At 39.3% G+C, this 23,370-nt stretch overlaps 1 protein-coding gene across 1 annotated transcript in view; it reads right to left on the bottom strand.

Moving 5' to 3' along the window:
* LOC121526144 (transcription factor IIIB 90 kDa subunit-like) overlaps positions 1-23,370 on the bottom strand; it is a 178,264-nt gene that overhangs the window by 92,381 nt on the left and 62,513 nt on the right. The window contains exon 12 of the mRNA XM_041812554.1: positions 20,401-20,712. Within this exon, the coding sequence (XP_041668488.1) occupies positions 20,401-20,712 (312 nt within the window). The remainder of the gene's footprint in view (positions 1-20,400; positions 20,713-23,370) is intronic.

Genomic DNA, 23,370 nt, shown 5'->3' with positions numbered 1-23,370 from the left:
TCCCACTTGTTTATACATGGACACTAGGCTCACAAAGGAGACAAAACATCATTAACTCACAAAAAAAAACAGCAACAAGGCTTTAAAATCGTATTAACTACCTTTTAATAACTGTTTTACATATTTTTATAGCATTTTATTTATGGTATTAAAAGATAAAAAGTCTCAATAAATGTTTCCTTTAAAAAAAAACAGATTTAGAGATATCCAAATAAATGGACTAACACATAAATGAGCACAAACTCTGAGCTAATATAATAACCATTAAAGTTGTTTTAATAGCTGCGTTTTTTTGTTTTTTTTCAAAGAGCAAGATTTAAAGTGATTAGTTATGATGTTAGTAAAATAAAAGGCGAACCAGGAGTGACTTTCATAGGAGCAGGTGTTATGTGAGCATTATCAACAGGATGTGACAATATTAGATTATTGACGCTGTAGCTGTGGTTCATCCTGACATTTCCTTCCCTTTCATACCTGAGATGACATTTATGATATTCTAATGAGGTAATTTGTTTTCATTGTCAAAGCGGCGGATGCTGTTTTTGTCGGTAGGATGACATGAAACAAATGTACCTGGCTGGATCATTGAGGTCACCTGGAGCGTGTCCTGGACCACAGGGTCACTCTGACACAGTGATTATTTCTGTTCCTCATAGACAGCTTTGTGGAAAATAGCCAATCAACACGGAGTTGTCTCAGTAATCAGATCCCATCATCCTTTATTATTCATTTCTACGGTCTAAGATCACAACCAGTCCATCTTGGACTTGTGTGTAAAACTGAAACAATGTATTTAATAAATGTCACCTTTATCCTGACTTTCACTCATTGTAATTGAAACCCAGGGTTTTTCAGACACTGCTGCTTCCTAATAAGATTTCTCTAACTGTTCTGTCTAAATGAAGGGATTTTAAAATAGTGGTCAACCTACTTAACAGTGTGACATTCCTATGGTGTTACCCTACCAGTCGATGTTGGCCTGAAGTTTCTGTTAACTAGTGGGAATTATTCTGGATGCTGTGATTTTAGTTAATTTATTAAATCTGTGTGCATACAAATTATGTAGGTGATTTTCATTGAGATTTTGTGATGCCCAGGTAGAACACAAATGTGGAACAACGGTGAATGGAGGACGGACTTGACAGATGGACAGGTTGAGTAATTGATGGATAGATTGTTTAATGTGGCAAAGGACAGACAAATGAACAGAAAGGCAGAGGACAGCGAGGTAAACAGATTGATAAATGTATGGCTGGTTGTATGAATGCATTGATAGATGGATGATTGGGGGAGTGACAAACAATGAAGCATTGACAACAGATGGATGCATTGACAGGCGGATGGATGCACTGACGGACTGATGATTGCATTGACAAACTAATGGATTCATTGGCAAATGGATGGATGCATTGAGAAACAGATGGATGCATTGACAGACGGATTTTGACAGAAGGATGGATGCATAGGCAAACGGATGGATGGATGGATTTAAAAAAAGAATGGATGCATTGACTGAAGGATGGGTGTATTATTGGATGGATGGATGGATGGATGGATGGATGGATGGATCAATTTATGGACAAACAAACAAAGGAAAGGATGTACAGATGAATAGAGTGATGGACAGACGCACATAGTTAAACTGATTGAGACCAAAACCCATGATCAAAACAACAATTTAGCCAATTGCTATACTTTCACTAATGTTATACTCTTCTTTTGGTGTAAAATCAATCAGTCTTTAGAAGTGTAGCACTAATTCCTAACCAGAATCGTCTCAATACACTTTACAAAGAGGGCAGATCTTGACTTTACTCTTTGATGTCATTTTCAAGAGCCGACATTAATCACCATGATCCTCAGTTTATCGAATAGATATCTTCCTTTACCCAGTAAACATCTCTTATTGGATTCAGCTGCACTAGATACCAACTTTAGCCTTGATTTGACACAACAGGTAGACGCTGGCTACTGACATCTGTTCCTGCAGCATTATTTAAGGATGTCCAGTGTCTGCCAACAGCGTCAGTATCAGCTGATACTGATGTTAAACCAATGCATCCATGCATCCCTAACTGCACTGATGCTGAACTGTGTAACAGTGGAATTCTCTGTTTGGGATTGGGAGACCCTCCAACTAGCCGTACTTGTATAATATATTTTCTATGGCAGAGATAGTGACATAAGAGAATAATTTTAAATGGTTATTTCAAGGCGTGAGTTTAACCAAAACAAAGCCTAAAAACAGAGGTATCAAATAAAAAATATAACAACATTAGTCCACAATAAGAGAAACAAAGTCTGAAATAACAGCTGCTTGGTGAAAGCCATTACTGCACAAACTGTGCCCATGAAGAAATCTGCAGGTTAATCACAATTAAAGTTTCTAACATCTTTTTCATTCCCCAGCAGAGCATAAACAGAGCAAATAGAACAGATGTCTACTCATTTCACTTGTGTGGAGTGTGATGGTGATTTCCTCTCCTCTTTTAATCTTACTAGAGTTCAAAAACAAACCATTACTACTGCTGAGGTCTTTAAAAGACACCTTCAAATTACAAATGAAAGGAAAACTCCAAGACTGTTTCTTGAGAGGCAAATAAAGCTGTTTGGTTTCTTTAAAAACAGATGTTTAATGATGGAAAGAGATAGTTGAAAGACACTAACATCCTGAAATCCTCTCCTTTTCTTCTGTTCTAAAAGAGCATGTTTCATTTTCAGAGATTTTTCTCACTAATCCAGAAGCTTCCTGACTACAAAGCAATTAGAGAAACTAAAATAGAGACTAGATGGAAACAACAGAGAGACCTGGAGTTCAATGTAAGTGTTGAGCTAAGCTGTCAATACGCAGCGTTGATTAAACCGACTTTGCCGACATTACCTCACTTTACTTTCCACTGTTATGACCAGCTGTATTGTTTTTCTTCTCTCTGCCATCTGAGGCTGCCACGGCTCTGTGTCCTCTCATAAACTGGACTGATGTTTGTATTGAAGGAGACAGATCTTTCAACAGAGGGAGCTACACTTTCCATATTTTCAATAAATGTCTTTGATCAAAGGGAGGTCCTGTCATTTTGTTCTGCTCTAATATTCAGTATATTTTCTAAAACAGAAAGTAATTTGACATCACACGAACGGGGATGAATAAATCATTAGAAGAGAGAAAATCAATAATGTTAGTTTATGATAAAGAGGAGTGTTTGATGGATGAAGACGGCACTCTGTGGAAGTTTTAATGGTACATATGAAGCATTCCCACGATGCCGTCATCAAAACAAGAACTGTTTAATGTCCGCACGGAAAAAATGACACATCTGAAATGCAAAGCAACCCCCATATGAGTGTTCACCCAAAATGTGCCATCATGAAACAGTTTTCTGTGTCTCTAATACACCAGACCACTTTCAAATCTGCATGAAAATATTTATAAAGTTGCTTCATAAGTAATAAGAAAAGAAAAATGAAAGAAAAATCCACCCTCAGTTTCCTTTGCTACAGTTACACACTGTCAGTCTTTGATGCTGTAAAGACCTCAGCAATAAAGCAACAAAAACTCCATCTAAAGGGAGTCTCTTCTAATGTCTTTAAAGGTTTATTTTAAAATTACAAATACACCAAAGTCATATCTGTTTCACTTCTAAAAGTTTCTGACTTTTGCTGTTGGTGTTTTTTTTTTTAATTCACAAATCAGTTTGTTTGGCTTTGGGTAAAATTAAAAGGCTGTTATTGACTTTGTGAAGGAGGCCGTGTTCTAGCAACAGACAACCTTACATGAAGGCCAAATGATATTTCTCTTGTAATTAAGAGCTGGGAGAGTGCTTCTTTGTTAGTAACAGCTAATTAAGTTTAAACAGACAGCATTCAGGAACTATAAGCTCCCAGTTTTTCAAATCAGAAAAGAAAAATTGGCAAGGTCTTATAATTAACTCAAAATAATAACATTTTATTCAGCTAGAAACCCTTTAATCTTATCAAAAGGTCCGTCAGTGACTATTCAGGAGCTTTCAGTTCAATGACACTTTCTTTTTGAAGTCAACTGTTTTAAAAGATTAAAATACCTGCATTTGATGTGCAGCCCTTCTTGGCCTTTCTTTCGGCAATTGACATTCCTTAAAGCCTTTAGCTGATTGGTTCTTGACCTTCTAAACAGCCGCTGGTGAAACAAGCTTTCCACAAGGTCTATTACAACTCACTCTGGAGCTTTTGATCATGCTACTTCATCCTCTTTAGATCTTTTTAAGGTCATAAGTTGACTTCTAATCTTCTCTTTAAAGTCAACAAGGACAATGAGGTCCTAAAATGTTCAAGGTGATATGTGGGATTTAAGAACTGAAATGTCTACATCAGTTAAAAAATGAACAAACTTGCATGTCTTTAGCTGAAAAAAATACATAACCAAAAATGCTCCCAACAGTTTTCAAAGCCTGATAATCCTCAATTTTATAGCTGTAATGGCAGCGTCTGGTCATGATGGCCACAATGGCTGATACGTCAAAGACTGCTACCTTATGAAGTGTGAACTGCTACTGAAAGCTGCTGTTATGTTGCCTTATCTAAAACAGGTTTGTGCTGCTTACGAGTGTTTTATCATAATGATTTTTCGGTATAATCAGGTGCTTCTTCTGATGCCCAAGCTCACCCCATAACTCCACTCCTATAACAATGCCGCCCTAAATAGCTGTTGAAAGAGGTACTGCTTTACCACTGACCCCAGGATGCTATGTGAAACTCTCATAGTGTGAACCAGGAAGGTCATTTTTAACAGCTTTCCTCCTGCATTATGTGAAATTCATGCATTATGTGAACTGTAATTTTCATTTTTGTAAATACACCATATGGAGTAAAACTTTCAGTGAACTAGGTCCTCAATTCTAAAAAACAAGCGAGGCTGCAGCAGTGTAATATCACCTGCAAAGTACCAGTGAGTCTTCCTACTCATGCCATTGGAGAGTGGGCTGAAAAACCACAGTAGGTCTTTATGACACTAATTTTAATGCACATTAAAAAACAAAGGCTGCTTTCATACTGGGCCCAGTTGTTTTGAGCCACAACGCAGCACGATTCATCCCACCCCCTCTTCCCCTGCTGGCTTATTTACACACCAGCAACATCGATCCATGTCCGGGCTCACTTGCGTATGTACTCAGTCTGATGTGGTGGTATACACTTTGCTGGTTTACAAACCTGCCAAGGAGGAGCAAGAAGAACAAGCTACCATGGTAACCACTCAGGTCATGACCTGAGCTAAGATTGCTTATGATCTAACCCAGTAAAAAAGTCCTTCCTGCCACCATGGAGGGTTTTAAAATCACTTTTTAAGGTGCCAGCAAAGTTGCACTTTGTATCTGCACATCCATGAGCAGCTCAGTGGATTAAAACTTTTATTGCCTTAGCATCTCAGTCATAAAAAATACCCTCAATTTTTTTTGAGGAATATTGTGAACAAACTGCCGCGCTGTGCAAAGTTTAGTCTTTACAATGACGTCATATAGCTAATACAACTCTCTGTCCTGTATCCGGGCGCAGTTGCATTCACATCTCATCAGAATCGTGCCAGGGTCCACTTTAATCATACCCGAGACCACCTCCCCAAGATTCATTTGCATTCACACTGACCAAAACAGCTCAGGTGCACTTGGATCCAGGACTGGAACTCTAGTGTGAAAGCCACCAAAGACTCAGACTGATATCCCTCTCTGACCTCTGCTGAGTTAGAGTCCACTTTGAGGAGTTTGAATGTCATTTGAACTGACCTTAGTTTGTTAAAACAATCTGTAAATTTGATCTCTTTCACAGCTTGATAAGCTTATTATTGAGATCCAGAAGTTTCCCTCTCTCAGGATTCTTCCTTCTTCATATTGAAGAAATTTAACATCATCCTCGCGGCTTAGCAAAATGACTCCATGACTCATGGTGCCATTACAGACATCAATATTTATTTTCTGGTCACTCTGGCTTTGACTCTTGCTCTCATTTAGTCTGTTAAACTGCAAACACAATCTGGATTTCATTTTCTCTGGAGGAGAGGCACTGAATATCTGTTTAACCAGACGTTATTTTCTTCACTAGATGATATATCACGAGTATTCATGCTGATAAACAAGCAGCATCATGCCATTTCTGCAATAAATGTGAGTATTTTGGGTAAAAGATTGTTTTTTTAAGAGGAATTATCCAACAGGGGAACTAGAACTTCTTGGCTTAAGATGAGGATGCTGAAATCCACATTTGAATATCACAGTGGGATTATATCTTAAAATTATGTTCTATGTTTATGTTTGTTCCTGGTGAAAATAAACCAGTGATGATATTTTGAAGGGGACAAAAATGACAAAACTTTCAAATCGAGTCAACTCAAGCCAAATTAACTTTCTTAAGTAAACTTCTATGAGTTTTTTTTAGTTTCTAAAAGTACATACCATAAAATGTAAGTCTGCAGTAGAGGATTATTCTTTGCCTGCTTTAATACTCTGAAAAAAAATCAAAACATGTCAAATGGCTGTCAGAACACAGGGTGATTAATAAGTGATTTTTTCCCACAAAATCTGCTCATACTTTCTGTACAATGGAGTTAATCCTCTGACCGGACTGGGACCCCGACTAAAATCCCCCGTCCTGATCCCGCTGTGTGAGGAGAGAGCGGGGAAAAAGGACTGAGACAGTAAAATCTGCTGTGACGTAACAGCCAGAGGCGAGCGGTTTCCTGCCTCTGCCTGCCTGCTAAACGGTAGCTGTCATCTCCCGTCAGGCTGGCGGCGGCAGACGAGACGGCTTCCCTTTCCCTCCTCGGGCCAGAAGACGCACATCAGCTCCAATCACAGTTGGCTGCTGTGACGGGCCGCTGCAGCCATCTCACCAGAGAGAGTGACTACTAACTGCTGCTCACAAACACACACTCTTTACACACACTTTCTCGCCGCCTGATTTCATATTCCACACCACGCTGCTGCTGCTGAGGTAGCTTAGCTTGCACCGACTCACTGAGAGCGTATGATTGGATGTCCGCAGAGAGCAGCCTGAGCTTGAAATAAACATTAGACGTTTGTTCTTCTTCTTGTGTTTCTGTTGTGTATCGGTGACGCCTGTCTCCCTGTGCTGTCATCGCCTGTCTGTCTGTCTGCCATCACATGCAGACGTCCCCCTCCTCTGAGAGGTCGAGTCCATCCGGCCATATGTCCATCAAGCTCTACTGTACCGCCTCAGGCACTGTGAACACCCCCTCCTCTCACACCAACACTCTGAGGCCTGCCCAGCTGTCCCAACAACACCCAGGAAAGAGAGGGGCCAGTCAATGGGTAAGTTAGTGAATGGATTAGCTGCATTAATTAGTAAACACTCATTAGCAATTAAAGGAACAATGCACGTGATTTTAACAGTCCATCAGCTGAAGATGCCAGAGGGTTCAACCTGATGACTGAAGAGTGGCACTGCATCAAATATTCATTTGACAGGTGTCAAGATTTAAGTCTTTTAACTCACTCTATAGAATGTGAGGCTACAAAGCAGAAAAGTCATTTTTGAGGTTCTAGAAACATATTAAGTTTAATACAGGGAGTCTATCAATTAAAAATGTAATCCCCATTAATCTCAGAATTTCTATTGTTAATTGCAATCATCTCATCATTTTGTAACATTTTGAAATTCCACTATTTTTGCATTTAAAACAGCTTTGGTTTTATTTAGATTTTTGTACTAGCTTACACTAAGGGTGACTGACTTCCTGTTTGAAAGAAAGTAAGAAACTTCAGGAAAATCAACGATTCTAACAACAGAAAAGGAATTTGTTATGGATTGAAAAGGAAATAAGGGTAAAGTAAAAAGGTACATTTTGATAACACAAGGTGCAGATGACTTTTGACTACTCCACGGAGCTGTTTGCAGGTTTTTGGATGTGAAATGGGGTTGAGGTCTGTTTGGCACTGGCAGAGGAGATTTGGTACATTTTTCATGGGTGCAACCCACATACTCAGCTCTGCTGCTCATCCCACAAATGCATGATCCTTACAAATGTGGCATCATTTACAAGGGTAATAAACAGGCTTTCCAATGGTATAAGATTTATTACCAAGAAGCATTGTTACAACAAAGAGATAATGTACCAAACACAAATTGCCTTACTCTTTGTTTTAAGTTTAGTTAGCAGCTTAGTCAGCTAACACACTGCCATATGGTTGCTCTGGAATCTACTGAAAAGTTCAATTTTTTCAGCGTACTTGAAGCACATTCTGGTCCAAAATATTACAGAGGAGAGGAGTTTCACAGGCAGGTCAGACAACACAGAGATTCCCATAGGAACGAATGGACCTCTGGTTGACTTACCTCCGTAACCACACATATGTGGAAACGAGGGGTTAACTATAATGTACGGAAGAGGGTTGTCAGGTGATTTATGGTGCTTAAAAATAATTAATGGACTAATTATGGACCTTAATTGATTGAGATTAAAGCATGTATACTGACAGCCCTTGTTAAATGTTGTCTTAAAATGGGTAAAAGGAGTTTCAGGTACACCGCTGCTGCAGCCAGAAACCTACAGCAGGAATATTTGTTCCAGCTAAGATAGTCAATTTTTAATATTAATATTTTTAATGTAGAATAAATGTTAAGTAGGAAGATGCATCAGGTTGTATGTTTGTGGGTTATGTCTGTCTGCTACTGTATGATTCCTGACTATTTATTTCAATTTTTCTTTTAAATGTTTGTAATAGTTTTTTGTTTGATTGCCTGTAACTCAGCTGAACATGCTGCGTTCGTGTGTCTTGGCCAGGACGCTCTTGTAAATGAGATTCTTGATCTCAATGAGGGTTTCCTGGTTAAATTAATTTCAACAAATATTTCTTAATTTGTTTTAACCTTATTATTAAGGCTGTTAAGCAATTACATTTTCAATTGTATTGAACTCCTGCTATTCAACAGCTGATCACAATAAATCAAAAAATTTTTCATTGCATGTTTAAAAACTGATTTCTCTGCATACTAAAGCAATTTTTTAGGTCGTTTTTGACAATGTGAGGAAATTCTTGCCAGTGTCTTTTGGGACTCAAATGAGGGCAAAGAGATGTATTTTTTGATGTTGACTTTATGATGTTCATAACTTAAAGGTAGGAGACAGCTTCAAAGTGATTATTCTGTGCAGTGACAAACACAGTTACATATTCAGAAATGTACAAGAGTGCATGAACCCTGGTTAATCTGACAGCATTTGAACTTTTCAAGAGCTCCAGTGTATTTCCAGTTTCTTTTTAAGTAAACCAGTAAAGGTTAAGGCACTGGTTTGCGGAAACCTATGTTACTGTTTAAACCAAATTTTAAGAGATTATAGTCTAGATCTACTTGCTAGAAGGTGGTTGAAAATATGCAAGGAAAACTGGAGTTACCATCGGGGGGGTTATGTTTCTGCAACCTCTCTGATCGCCAAACAGTGAAAAGACAGTGGTGGGTGACGAAAAAAGGCTGGGGTGTTTTCTGTGGTACAAATGCAATAAGCAAGGCTGACCATGAGACCTTTACCTCTGACCTTTGGTCTCCAAAATCTACTAAGTTAGCCCTAGAGTAAGAGTGAGCATGTGCAAAGTTTGAAGGAAGCCCCTGAAGGCATTCCTGAGATATTGTGTTCACAAGTAAAGGATACACACAAGCCCCATGAACTTGACCTTTGACCTTACTTCTAAATGGAGTCAGTTTATCCTTGAGTAAGGGTGAGAATCTGTGCAGAGTTTGATAAAAACACTCCAAAGCATTCTTGAGATATCAAAAGAATGCACAGACTGAGAGTCAAACATCCAGAAAAGATTATGCCTCTGGCCTCAGCCAACTTCAACACTGAGACATATAAACAACACCATCATGTATGACTTGAAAAAGTCCTGTCTGCTCTGCATCAACCATTTAACAGTGTTATTGCATCACATCTCACTCTAAGCTTTGTATCCTCCAAGAGTTAGACGAGAAGACAGACACCTCTCTGATGTCTGTGCTGTATTTGTAGCTGTTTTCACAGTGCATATACATGACAGCACCTTAATGAACCTCCACTGTCTTAAGACATTTTTGACAGGCTGATTATCAGTGTCCCTGTGCATTATTTCACACTGTGTTATGGCATTAGAAGGTGAACAAGAGTCTGGCACAGCAACGTTTACAGTGAAAGTGAACCATCACAGGGCCTAAATATCCTTGAAATGCGACTGTGAACCAGCCTTAGGAAGTCTCAGGAAGCAGTCCTATGGATTAGCTAGGCTTGTTTTAGCATGTGGACTGGAAATTAAAGGGAAACCAGTGAGGCAAAAGGTATCAAAGTGCATACAATAAAACTTAAATTAAAGAAACATGCTCATGCCCAATCAATACAAAGATGCGTATGCAAAAATGGCATGTTCAAGCTTCTCTGATGGGTAAAAAAACAGACTTGTTCCTAGAGACTAAAGCCACACATGCTATGACTCAATGAAGTTACAGCTGTAATTGGATAAATGTATTAAGCGAAGTGGATAAAGCGCCACTAGTCTACCTTGTTAAAAAGTGACCCAGCTGAAAGATACTTGAAGTCTGTGAAGCAGAATTACAGAGGAGATGTTTTTCAAACTGCTGAGAGGATATCCAGGATCGCAAAATCATTAGTATTTCTATGAATCAGTTTTAACTCTAAAGATGGGATGATTGTGAAACTATCAAAGTTATTGTGGGACATCACAAGCTGTGTTTTTACACTTATCTACAAAGTTTTAGTGACATACTTTTTGTGGAGCTTTAACAAAGCATCAGATGGCTTACATGCTGTGTGATACTGGCTATACAGAGATAAGCCTGTATTTAAAGATGTTTACATCACAATCGTAATGCAGCAGGACGTTTAAGGACACACTTTCACTTATTATTGCTGTTTCTTTTATACTGTTAAAGCTTGAAAACATACATGTTTGCTACGGACAAACCAGTGACCTCCTGGTTTAAAGGGTTGCCTCTCTGCTCATTAACACACCAAAAAGAAAAAAACACAAAGAGGCTTGTGGATCTTTTCTCTACAGATGTTACTGCTGAAGAGGTGAAGTCCTGTGCTGCAGGATGACACTTTGCATTTTCTTTCACTGGTGAACGACTCCTCTGTGGACAGAGATGAGACAGATGCTGCTCATTTAAAAGACTATAATTGACTCAGCAGAGCTGCTGTTAGAACACAGATCTGTCAGTGAGCTTCCACCGCAAGGCCTGAGAGTAGCCATTTACTGCAGTAATAGTAGTGAGGATGGATGGTTGAAAATGTTTCACATCTTGGCTGGAATGTTATACCACTTTCCTTAAATGCAGTAAAACACCTGTAAACGGCCACCAAAGTGTGGTGTGAAACCAAGCTGGATCTTAAAAACAAAATAGATTCTTCAAAGAGCAAAAGACCTTGCTAAAATCTAGAGTTCCACACACTTCAAACCTCTCTTTTCCCCAGGCGTTTTCAGGCAATAAAAGCGGCAGAATGGTTTGACGAGAGCTGGTGCGCTGCGCTCGCTGAGGTAGTTAAGGTCAGGGCAAACGTCATTGATTGAACTAAGTGCTCCGCTGAAAACAGCGTGCCTCAATCAATGCTGCCTCTAATGGTGCGAGGCGGAGCTCCCCGAAGACCTGGGCTATAGACGGATGTGACAAAGTCACCCGGAGGTGCCGGAGTCACGTTCCTCCTGCTGGCCAGCCCGGCTGCTCTCAGCTCTCAGCTTGTGCTCTGATGGCACAAGTTAATGAAAATGCCATTACTCAGACAGGACGTCGATGAGGGAGCGAGGTAAAACAAGGTGAAAGACAGAAAAGAGTTTAACGACAGGAGCGCAGCTGTCACTTTTTCAATGACTGCAGCGTTTTCAAACTCAGAGAACAGCTCATAATCTATAGGGGAAGAAATCCTTCAAACTAATCTTGTGCCATGACATCCTGCTCTGCTCATTTATTATTTCAACTTATTAGAAATAAATTATTCATTCATTCATTTATAATCAAGTAAGTGTAATTTGTGCTGGGATCTTAGAGCTGCTTTTAATCAAATTATTCTATGGAATTTATTAAACATTCAAATAAAAGAACACCACACTAGCGTTTACTTAGCATAGTTTACTGTGTATTACAGTTGTTTGTTTGGCTTTGTTTCCCAGTTTTTAACTTAACTTCTTATCATTAAATGATTAAAGAAGGATGATTATTGCATTTTTGTTTGAGTGTGCATTAGAAATGCTCCTTGTTTTACCTTCTCATGTTTGAATGCAAGACACTTTTCATTTTATATTGACATTATAATACCAAACATGTTTGCAAATTGTGTTTTCAGTGACGTGACTGTCATCCACAGCCAATCAGAGCCAGTCTTCAGCATAAGTATATGTTATAACAGTTAATGTTTCAAGACATGAAGATGAGCATAGCTCAGTCGGAGCCGCTGAATATCCGCCCAGAACTCAAGAGATGGAAGACTTCTGCTCAGAGCTGAAGTCAGATCTCTGCACCGGTGTCTTTATCATGTCTGCCAATTCAGTCCAGGCTGACATGACGGGTACTTTTATTCTGAAGTGTTTCCGGGATAGTTCCTTGGTTGTTGCAGTAACATCCAAAGATTCTTTGGTGTTTAACTTTTTTTTTTGTTTCTACTTGATGTAAATGATTTAAAAACACCAGATTATAAGAGATGTTAACTCAAATGCAATCTCCATCTCCTTCTACACCTTGTTCTCTGCTCAGAAATTGTTGCTGTGACTTTCCACCAGATGCATGATGGGAAATAACCCCCAAAGTAATGTATTCTTAAATTATATGTATAGTATATACATAAAAAAATATACAGTGCATTATAAAATATATGGTCCTGCATGCAAGCTGAAGATGAGGATTTTTCCCATGTGTTGTAGTGAATTAAAATGCTTTCAGGATTTTTATGAGAAAACTGGAAAAATAAATCAATATGGAGTAAATGTATTCAGATCTTTTATATTTCACAGTATATCAGCTTGTATGTCTTTATGTAATGACAAGGTGCCTGTGGAGGGAGACTATGGGACACAAGCTGATCCTCATGTCCAGCTTTAAGGACTGATGGACTGTGTTGTGAGAAGGACATGATGTGACGGGCCAGTGTTTTAATCATATTACAGAAGCCGTCCTGCTAACGTTCACTACACGGCGCAGGTCCTTACAAATAAAACAAAGTATTAACTGTATTTATGGTTGCATGAGTAAAATCCAGCGGTAGCTTCAGCAGGCTTCTTTCACGTTAGCTGTTAGACGCTAAGCTTTCACTATGTTGTCAGGTTCGTCGTGTTGTCCGAGTATTACACTCTGGCGTGCCATATCTTACAAACGACTTGACTCCTGTCTAAGTTTGTATTGTCTTTAATGTTTTGGAAGCCAAAATAAGTCCACATATCTGCTATGGATGCAGCAGAAGCTGCACTGCTTAGTAGGCATGAGCAACCGGCTTGCTCAGACCGGAAGTCTCGCGTGATCTCGTTGTCTAAGCAGAGGAGAAGAGGGAAGAGTCAACTGCCTGCTGCCGGTCAGGGGGTGAAATTACACCACAAACTACCGCACCAAGAAAGTAAATTATTAATAAAATATAGATATTGCATTTCAAAATATCGATACAGTATTGCAAAATATCGCGATATATCAGTGTATCGCTATTTTCTTATACCCCTACTGACCCCTCGTTACACCTTGGTGGCATTCATAGTAAAGGTAAAATGCCACAGATGTGTAGATATACCCTGGAACTGCACTGTGAATGAGCCTTGAGTTATACAGCAGTTTCACTCAGGTTTATTTTGGCAGAGTGGGTGATAAAGACACAAAATTCAGTGCAGTTTTCTCTCTAAAAAACAAATTTGTTAAAAGAAAAAAACTCAAGCTTTGTCAGGCCTCTCTTTAAGTGGAGAAGAAAACAACTAGTAAAATGTTTGCCTGTTGAATGGTGGTCTGTTCAGTTATTTCTCACGCATCTCAGGTAGTCAGAGAATCTTAACGTAGACTACACAGCATCAAGGAAATCTGTGGCTTAAGTAGAAGCATTTTAGAAATAATGGATCCTCACTTAGCCGTACTTTAATGCTGGTTTACAGAGATGGAAACAAAATATTACCAGAATAACGTCAGTGGGAACTGGTCTGTCCTTAGCACTAAAAGGTCAACCACTATTTCCAAACCTTTAAAGTTTCAGTGTTCTTACTGTGTTTTCTTGTTCTCTTTTCCTGTGAAAATCCAAAATTACAGCCTCTCTCTCGCTCTTCCTCCACTGCCCTGCCCTCTGCTAACAATGTCCACAAGAACTGCACACGCTCTCTCAAGCGTACAGATGAAAGGCCTGACCCTAATGACAAGGTAGTCTGTCCACTTAATACTTCAAAGATTGAGCTTGGGGGGCTGTGATACCCCCTCCCATGCCCCTCCTGCCCCTCCCAAATCCACCACAATTAGCAAAGCCTGCGTGCTGTGATTAAAAAATCCATGCTTCATCTTTTACCCAGTTTAGGGGAAAAACCCTGGTAAAGGTGCAGTCATTATTAGTAAATGATGCTGAGTAAAGGCATTGCAATGTTTCTAATTACACTGGTTTAATGAACGTCTACCTCTAGGGATGAAGTTTGGATAGAAAACATGTAAAACGCAGTTTGGATTTCACTAGTTTTAAGATGGCCTGTTAAAAACTTAACAATAAAAACAACACAACCCTTTTATTTAAACTGAAACTGCTCTGTAGCTGCAGAATAAAGAAAAGAGGGAGACACACACACACACAGACAGAGTCACTCTCGGGGGGAATGAACAGCTAACCTTTAATCATACAGCTCCCTGGTGAGATCAGACTCAAGTCCCACTGGCCAACAATTAAACCCTTAAAGCACGGCCGTGTTTCATGGTTTTAAAGCTGATTTTGTCATTCATGGCCTCATTTGATGAGCCTCATTTGATGCGCCGAGCTGAAGAGGATGACTCAAACTCACGTCACTCGAAACAAAAACGCATCTTTCCATAAAAATGAGACACATTTAACAATTAACATAAGAGCGAGTGATTCAGAGAGCTGTGATTCATTCACATGGTCAAAGTGGCTCTTTTACTCTTGACCTTGTCCCTTTTTGTGTATTCCCAGGATGGAGTGAGCTCAGAGGCAATTTTAGGGGGCATTTTCATCGGGTTAATGGGTGGTTTGACCTGAAAAATGGGTGTTTGAGAGATGCAGAGACCATCCCATACAGCAGGAAATATACGGGTGCGTTTATGTCTTTGAGAGCCAGGTCATTTACATATTAGTTGGATAGTATTTCCTGAAGCATCTTAAAGGGATTAGCTTTTTCCTAAAAGGATAGCGGGACGGGAGAGGATCTACTATCCAAAAGTATTTCTACTTTTATTATTATTTATCTTATTGGATTAATATAAAATCCATTAAAGCTAAAATATGTTTCCCAAAAACCCATGTCAACTGGATACTATCTTGAGCTATCATGAGGATCGATGTGTTTTTGAAGCGATGGCAGATTCAGTGAAAGAATAGGAAAACATAAGCTGTACCTGCCTTTGGGCTTTTATGCCTTTATTTAATAGATAAGAGGATAGAGTTAGAAAACAGGGCAAGAGAGTCAGAAATTACATGCTTGGAAAGAGCTGCAGGTCCAACTTGAACCCAAGCCATCACTTGTGGGGCTTTTCCACAATGACTTATGGCCACGCAGATCTAAACCAAGCCGTGCTGATTGACTTTTCCATCACCAGTTTGGCCATGCCGGGCTACGCCGAGCTGCCCCCAGAATAGTCCTGCTCTGGAGCAGGGCCAAAGCACACCTGCTCCATCTCAGCATCAGCTGCACCAAACTTGAAGAGTGTATAGAAGTTTGATAGCATATTTTTTAGTCTTAAAAACCAGGAAACACTCAATATGGTGTGCCTTGGTTTGGACCTCTATTTTTCCCGCTTTGGTATTGAAATAAGTATCACTGAAGCCAGATTTTTTCATAAGAGTTTTATCACAAGTCAAAATTCTGCTTTAAGACAACCCTACAAGGAAGGCCAATACAGCAAAATGCTAATGTCTGCATGCACAGTATGTCCAGACACAGACAAAAGTGTTGTTGCAGATTATTTGTGTTTAAATGCACAGCACAGACCGCAGACAGTTAAATACACTGTGATACTACAAAGTAATTTACCACCCTCTTTAGCACCAAAAACAACACTGAGAAGCACTTAACAGCTTCTACTTACCCTTAAGTGCTCTTTAGGGAAACACATGCCAAAATTTGACACATAAAAAACCCATAGAAAGCTTTTAACATCCACACCTGATCATCATGGGGACACGGGGCCAGGGTCAATATTTATGGACACAAAGAGACTTCTACAGGGATTCAAACCCGTGACCTCGAAGTTACAGGATGTTCTCCAAACATTAAACCACTTCACCAGCCCTTCTCTCACAACATCCACCCATCAAAACACACTTCACCTCCCCACCCTCTGCCTCTCCTGACTCCCCGTCCACCTACTCAGAGCCATAAAAACACAGGTTTCCTCATCAGGACAGATGTAGCTGCATGGCACCATTACCTCACATCCATCAACGCCTCTGCACCTCCAGATAAAGGGGGGGGGGGGCTAAGCAAATCCTTTTCCATGTAATTAGGTAATTATAGAGCAGGCTTGATGGATCCCTGTAGTTGTTTTAGTTTTGCAACTGTTAATAAGTCACATTGACAGAGGGTATGATCGCTCCTATAGTTTGTTTTCTCTTTTTCCTGCAGCAGAAAGGATCAGGCTGTTCTTCTGTTTGGGTTCATGTGACCTGTCTGCTGTCAACAAGATCTGATTAGCAACAGTCCTAATGGATTAAAAGGAGTCTTCAGTGTTTTGGTACATTATTTTTCTTTTAATGCCACACAAATCGCAATATTACATACTAAAAAATTGTATTTTCTTATGTGTTGATAAGTATAAAGAACAGATGAAGACTCCAGATGCACATGCAGAAAAAAAACAGATTAGCTCTTTAAACTGCATGTTTTAGTGTTTTTAGACCCTTATACAGCATTTATATCGCTAAAATAAGGAAAGCCCCAGCCAGAACTTAGCTTCAGTAATGTTTACATATGAGTATATGTTCAGTAGTGGAGAATCCCCCCCCCCCATATCGCTACCAGGATGAAATCCATAATAGTATGCAGTTTTATAAATCTATGATGGGTTTGTGTCAGAAATGCTGCTGTTTAGACAGTGAAGGGCAAAATTTCTATTTCATTGAAGAACAGGTGAGTGCTGATTAGCAAATATCAGCAAGTTCATGTCAGCTGTCGGTCAGTGTTATGGCAGTGTTGTGTTTGGCAGAAGAGTTATATTCAGCTGAAATAACACAACATTCAATGGCAGGATTAGGAGAAGTCCATTCTGTGTGCATGCACATGTAGAGAAGAAGAGATGAAAGTTGAGCAGATTGAAGTTGTATGCAAATAAACATCAAAACGTAAGTGAACCCCCAGCTCAGAGCTAACTCTGCCTACTTCAGGATTTCAAAAAATGCACAGAAAGCAAGCAGTTTAGTACTGAGAGGAGGGAGGGGTAAAGGACAGGGTGTTCCAGATGAGGCGGGAGTGACAGTGATGTCCCCTTGCCAGAAAGTGACACAGAGTCTCACAGCACTGCTGCCTCAGAGCGATCTTTTGAGGTGGAGGATTTTTCTCCTCCTGAAGCAGGCTGTAGTGTGGTGGTGGACTGTGGTGGTCCTGAGCACCACCTGTTTGGGCAGTTTGCTCCAGCACTGGTGTTACTAAAGCTGGAGCTCTCGGAGCCGAGGCAGTGCAGGAGAGGATGGGAGTGGTCTCTGAATGGTAAAGTCAGTTAGAGGCAGTAATGTACTACATTTTATACAAAGTTAGTGACATAGAATCCTACCAATGGTAGGATTCTATGTCACATAAGCCCCGCCTCATAAAATGCTGATTTTTATCAGTTTGGTACAAATGTCAGAAATAACACCAGCATTGATTTGTTTAACATAGTTCAGTCAGATACTTCAGTGTACAGCTGAATAAAATGTGAAGTGGTCACTACTTCTTTAATACAAGAGAATAAGGACAAAACTTGGTTCCTCTTTTGACGAGATTAAAACAGAATAATGAATTAAACAGCATTTTAAGTAAAGGACCATGTAGAGATTTTTAAGGAGAGAACACGTACGTAAAACTTAAATAATCACCAACAATTGCATTTTTTGATCGCATGTAGGTCAAAATTGTAAATGCACTGAAAATTCAATAAACTGTGCAGCTCTGAAAGGTATGACTTAAAGGTCCAAACTCAACTTCAAAAAGTCGTAAGTCAAAAGTAGATTTACACAACCAAGTACCAGAACACTTTCCACATCATCACAAAATCCCAAGTGACTTACCCCAAGGCCAGATATAAGACTAACAAATCTTAGAACATGTTCAACTCAAGCTAACTTCCAGACAACTTCCAGACAAAGTCTCCAGTCAATCCAAACAAGTTTACCGGCAAATCCAAAAAAGAAACCCAAAGATGAAGAAAATTTTTCAAGTAAACATTGAAGTCAAGTCAAAGTCAACCCCTTCAGCTCAAAGGAAATGTCCAGAATCAAAATCATCAAGATCAAAATTAAGTCAGCTGTAAACATGATGCAAACAACAAGCCCAAAGTCAAACCCAAAAAGTTCCAAGTCAAGTTTAAGATAAGATAAGATAATCCTTTATTAGTCCCACAAGGGGAAATTCCAATCGTTTATTTCAGGACCTAAAAGTTGCAACTGAAGACATCCAAAATTCAAGACCAAGCAATCCCAAAAAGTGATTCACACCAACACCTAAAAGTACCTGAAATCTTTCTCATGAAGCCTAAAGTCAAGTAAACACTTAGAAGCCCTAAAACAAGTTGGAATATATGACATTTAAGGCCCAAGTTTTACTCTGAGTAAAGAACACGAATAACCAAAGAAAGTCCAATTCAACATAAAAGCGTCCAAAGTTAAATCTGCAATTTAAGATCAACAGATTTCAGTGTATTTCAAAGTCTACAACACAAAGAACAAAGTCCAAATTTAAGTCAAACAGGTTCTAAACAATGTTCAAGTGAAGGTCAAATGTTCGAATAAAGGTCAACTCTTCTGAAAACAAGTCCTAGTTTAACAGGTCATTATTTATATGCAGATCTGCACTGTCAGGTGTTCCCACTTACCTTCTGTGACTTAAATCTGATTGGCTGTTGTCAGAAGAATTCAGGCTTTGGTGCATGGTTTGTCTCATGTTTGTGCAATCAAGGGTCTCTGTTAATCCCATATTTGAAACAATGCTGCCCCTTTCTTGAGGACGAATGGGAAAAAGTCGGTCTTTCACAGCATTGTTGCTTCATTTATGAGGCAGTCATCAGATTCGTGATTTTGGTCTGAAATAAGTCTAAGTCTAACCAATGTGTATTCTTTATACCCTAAAACCCATTCTATAATTTGTTCAGGTGATAGCTACCTTAAAAATACAATATTATTTCAGTTTTTCCTGTCTTGGTACAAATTTTGTTCTAAGTTTACATGCCATCTGCATGAAAAGTGTCTACCTCTCCAGAGAAGCGTACTTGAATGTGTTACAACAGCAGCAACTCGAAGCATTCCAACACAAATCCAAATGTCAACTACCTCAAGGGTTAAAAAAATCCAGCTACAGTTTCTCCTTCACGTCCCCCACACACCCTCACTGTCTGTGGTGCACTAAAAAGGGTAAAATATAATAAGGGATGACAAATTTCACACACGGCTCAGACAATTTCACTTTGGAGCCAAGCTAATTACGACAATTAAACCTGGGAGAGCGTTCTTTAACTTGATTATGGGTTATTATGGTGGTACAGCAGGTAGCAGACAGAGTCAAGGATAAACGGTATCACCGCAGCATTCATAATCAGATCAGCCTCAAGGGTACCTCTGCTTACAAAGATGTTTGCTAAATAAAACAATATAATGCCCAGGATTGTTGCCTTAAAAGCACCAGACTCTGCAAATTGCCTGACTCCGACGACTGCGTGTTCAGCTGAGATTTCTCAAACGCATCAACCATACTCCCCCTCTGCATGAATCACGCTGGTGATACATTAAAATTCAAAAGGAGGAAAGTTTCACAAAGCATAAACAGATGCTGTCTCAGAGAACAAATCTGAAAAGTGAGCACAAAAAGAAGCCGGAGAGCTATTTTTACTGACAAATGAGATTATTATACCCCAGAAATCGGCAAACTGTGACTAAACCCAGAAAACCTCTGATGTAGATAATCTACTTCCTTATAATGTGACACCAAAGAGCTCTTTCTGCCTAAAATGAAGCATCCAGTATGATAAATCCAGAAAATCAAATAAGTTGAGCCTAGCAGCACTCACCATTCTCCTTTTCATTATTGATGCAGCTGCTGATGGACTCATTGAGACCGAGAGTGGCTGCTGTGGGCATCTTGCCCAGGATGGACGCCAGCGATGGGCCCATTCGCTTCGGGACGTCCTCCTGCTCCTGGTCCCCCTCTTGCCCCTCTGGTCTCGTTTGCTCTAGTTTGATCAGAGCCTCTAGTGTGATTTCTTCGAGTTCTTTGCCAAAGTGCTTGGCCACCGCCTGAAGCTCATCTCCCTCTTGGTGTTCCTCAATGTCCTCCATCTTGGAGGATGTAGAGAGGATGTCGCCGTTGTCATTTTCACAGTCTAGAAGAGGAAAAGACAGAGTTTGACATGGAATTAGTGTGGTGTAACACCAGTTCTTTTGTAGTAATCCTTAAAAACTGGCTGAGGGTTCCTGATTACATGTTTGACACTTCAAAAGCAAGCTTAAAAGATCTTTGATTATCATGAAAAGTTAATACAAAACTGTACAACTTTCAGGAAGATACAAAAAAAATCTATTTGGAACAGCATTTAAAATTCATACATGTTCAATATCTAGCGTGCTTGTTCTACTTCTGTAAAGCAGCATGTTTTGGGATGATTCTACTGACTATTTTCTCAGTTGATTAAATCTCAAATTTCAGAGATCCACCAGTCTGAAGGTCAGGAAATACTGAAAAACCAGTCAAATGGAGCACTTTTATTGCAGTTGCATGTCTTTTGCAGTCCTTGTCATGATGTCCAGTATTAAAGAGTGTGATCAACATTATCAGTGCTAGCATACCTTGTGAGTTCACATCAGCATGCCTGGCAGCATCATATTGGTCAACATGTCAGTTTTACCTGAACGGTCTAAATACAACTTAATCTCCATTTTATAGATTGAGAAGCAGCCAAACCAGGCTGCACCTACAAGTAGGCATTTGTCCACTGTGCTGGTTTAAATCTGGAACAGGAGAAGCAGCTCATTAAGTGAAACCAAAGCCACCTTGTGGTTGGTGACTGTATTACAGCTCAGACACAACATTTGACTGGCATTGTGGGTCTAAATTCAGAAAAATATTTAATAGTTCAAACAAATTCTAGTGCTAACTGGCGATGGTGATAAAATGTAATTGCTAAGTCAACTAATCACACACATTCCTCATATGAACCAAATATGACAGTCTTGGTCTGATGTTTCTGCAGTCAAAATACATTTGATTTTGTCTTGTGATAATGTTTTAATCCATGTAACACTGTTATCTTAAAGTTCAATTAAGTTCATTTCAACTTTATTTATATAGCACATTTAAAACAACTGGGGTCAACCAAAGAGCTAAAAAAAAAAGTAGGTAAAAGTAGCAGTTAAATCCATAAAATCTGTAAAGATAAGACGCTCTTATCTTGAGATGAAAACTAAAAAGAAGATACAAGTTTTCAACAGTGATCTAAAATATTTGGGAGTGGGGCTGGATCATACATGAAGGTGTGAGCTATTCCATGGTTTGGGCAGCTACTGCAACAGCTTGAGAATTATGGAGGCATCTGTGCTCTTGGGAACCTTCAGTGAAGCAGTGTTGATTTCGGCAGCAATTTTTAATTTTATTCTTAGTCTTTAGACGAAATGTCTTTCAGTTTTAGTCCCATTTTAGTTTTTTTTTACCCTTTTTAATTTTAGTCTAGTTTTAGTCGACGAAAACTCAAGACTTTTTCATCTAGCTTTAGTCCATAAAAAGTCATCACATTTTAGTCTTTAGTTTTAGTCCAAGCATTTATTATCTTGCCTGAATCTGGTACTAAGTCATGGTGGTATGTTCTATGCACCCTACCAGACCTGAGGTCCCTGCTCTAAACAACTGAGAGGCAGAAGAGATACAGCTGCATTGTTTTTTGACAAATTTACCACCAATAGAAAAATATCACAGATTTTGAACGTCCCACGAAAACTACATTAATTTTCGTCTAGTTTTAGTCATCTTGATGAAAACTAAACTTACTTTTTGTCAGTTTTAGTCATCACAGATCTACTTTTTGTTAGTGTTAGCCTAAGTTTTGTCATAGAAAAAAAAGGCTGTTGAGGAACATTTTTAGACATAGTTTTAGTCGATGAAATTAACACCGCAGTGAAGCTCATTTTTTTTGTAGCTTTACCCAGATCTTTGCCTGGTAACAATCCTGTGTCTGAGCTCTGCAGGCAGTTCCTGTGACCTCTTTCTTTCAAAATAATTTCCAACCAGTTTAATTTGCCACATGTGGACTCCAATCAAGGTGTAAAAACATTTGAGCAAAGATGAAGAGGAATAGGAGGAACCTGAGCTAAATGTATAGAAGTTTCTATCATTCTGTCTCACTTTGTCATGATCAAATTTGCACTGCGGATTTGGATGCTTGTATTATGGTGTTACAGTGCAGTTAATCAGCATACATAGTTACCTCCACCAAGGAGGTTATGTGTGGGGTGGGTTTGTTTGTTTGTTTGTTTGTTAGTTTGTTAGCAACATAACTCAAAAAGTCATGGACAGATTTTCATGAAATTTTCAGGAAATGTCAGAAATGGGATAAGGAAGAACTGATTAGATTTTGGGACTGATCTGGATCACTGTCTGGATCCAGGAATTTTTTAAAGGATTATGTACTATTGGGAGATAGGGCTAATGGTGGAGGTCTGCGCTGTTACCACTTTACACCAGGAGATGGCGGACATGAGTAACTTATTCAAAATTTTGGTGTTTAAAGAGTTTGAAAGACACACATCCAGTCGAGGAGCGAAGTCTAAGTGTAACACAGAGAAAGACAGTGGATTGTAGTGAGAATACTCACAATGCTGGGAGGGATAGAGGAATATTCACACTCTGCCATGACTTCCACACGTAGCGAAGCCAATGCCTTGCCTCACCATGTCTCCACCCCACTGGCGAGGGAGTAATTGGTGAATTAGATTTTGGGAGTGATCCGGATCACTGTCTGGATCCAGGAATGTTTTTAAAGGATTCTTCA

Source organism: Cheilinus undulatus, linkage group 18, assembly GCF_018320785.1.
Source record: "Cheilinus undulatus linkage group 18, ASM1832078v1, whole genome shotgun sequence".
NCBI classification, from domain to species: domain Eukaryota; kingdom Metazoa; phylum Chordata; class Actinopteri; order Labriformes; family Labridae; genus Cheilinus; species Cheilinus undulatus.
This window is presented reverse-complemented; position numbering and strand designations above follow the sequence as displayed.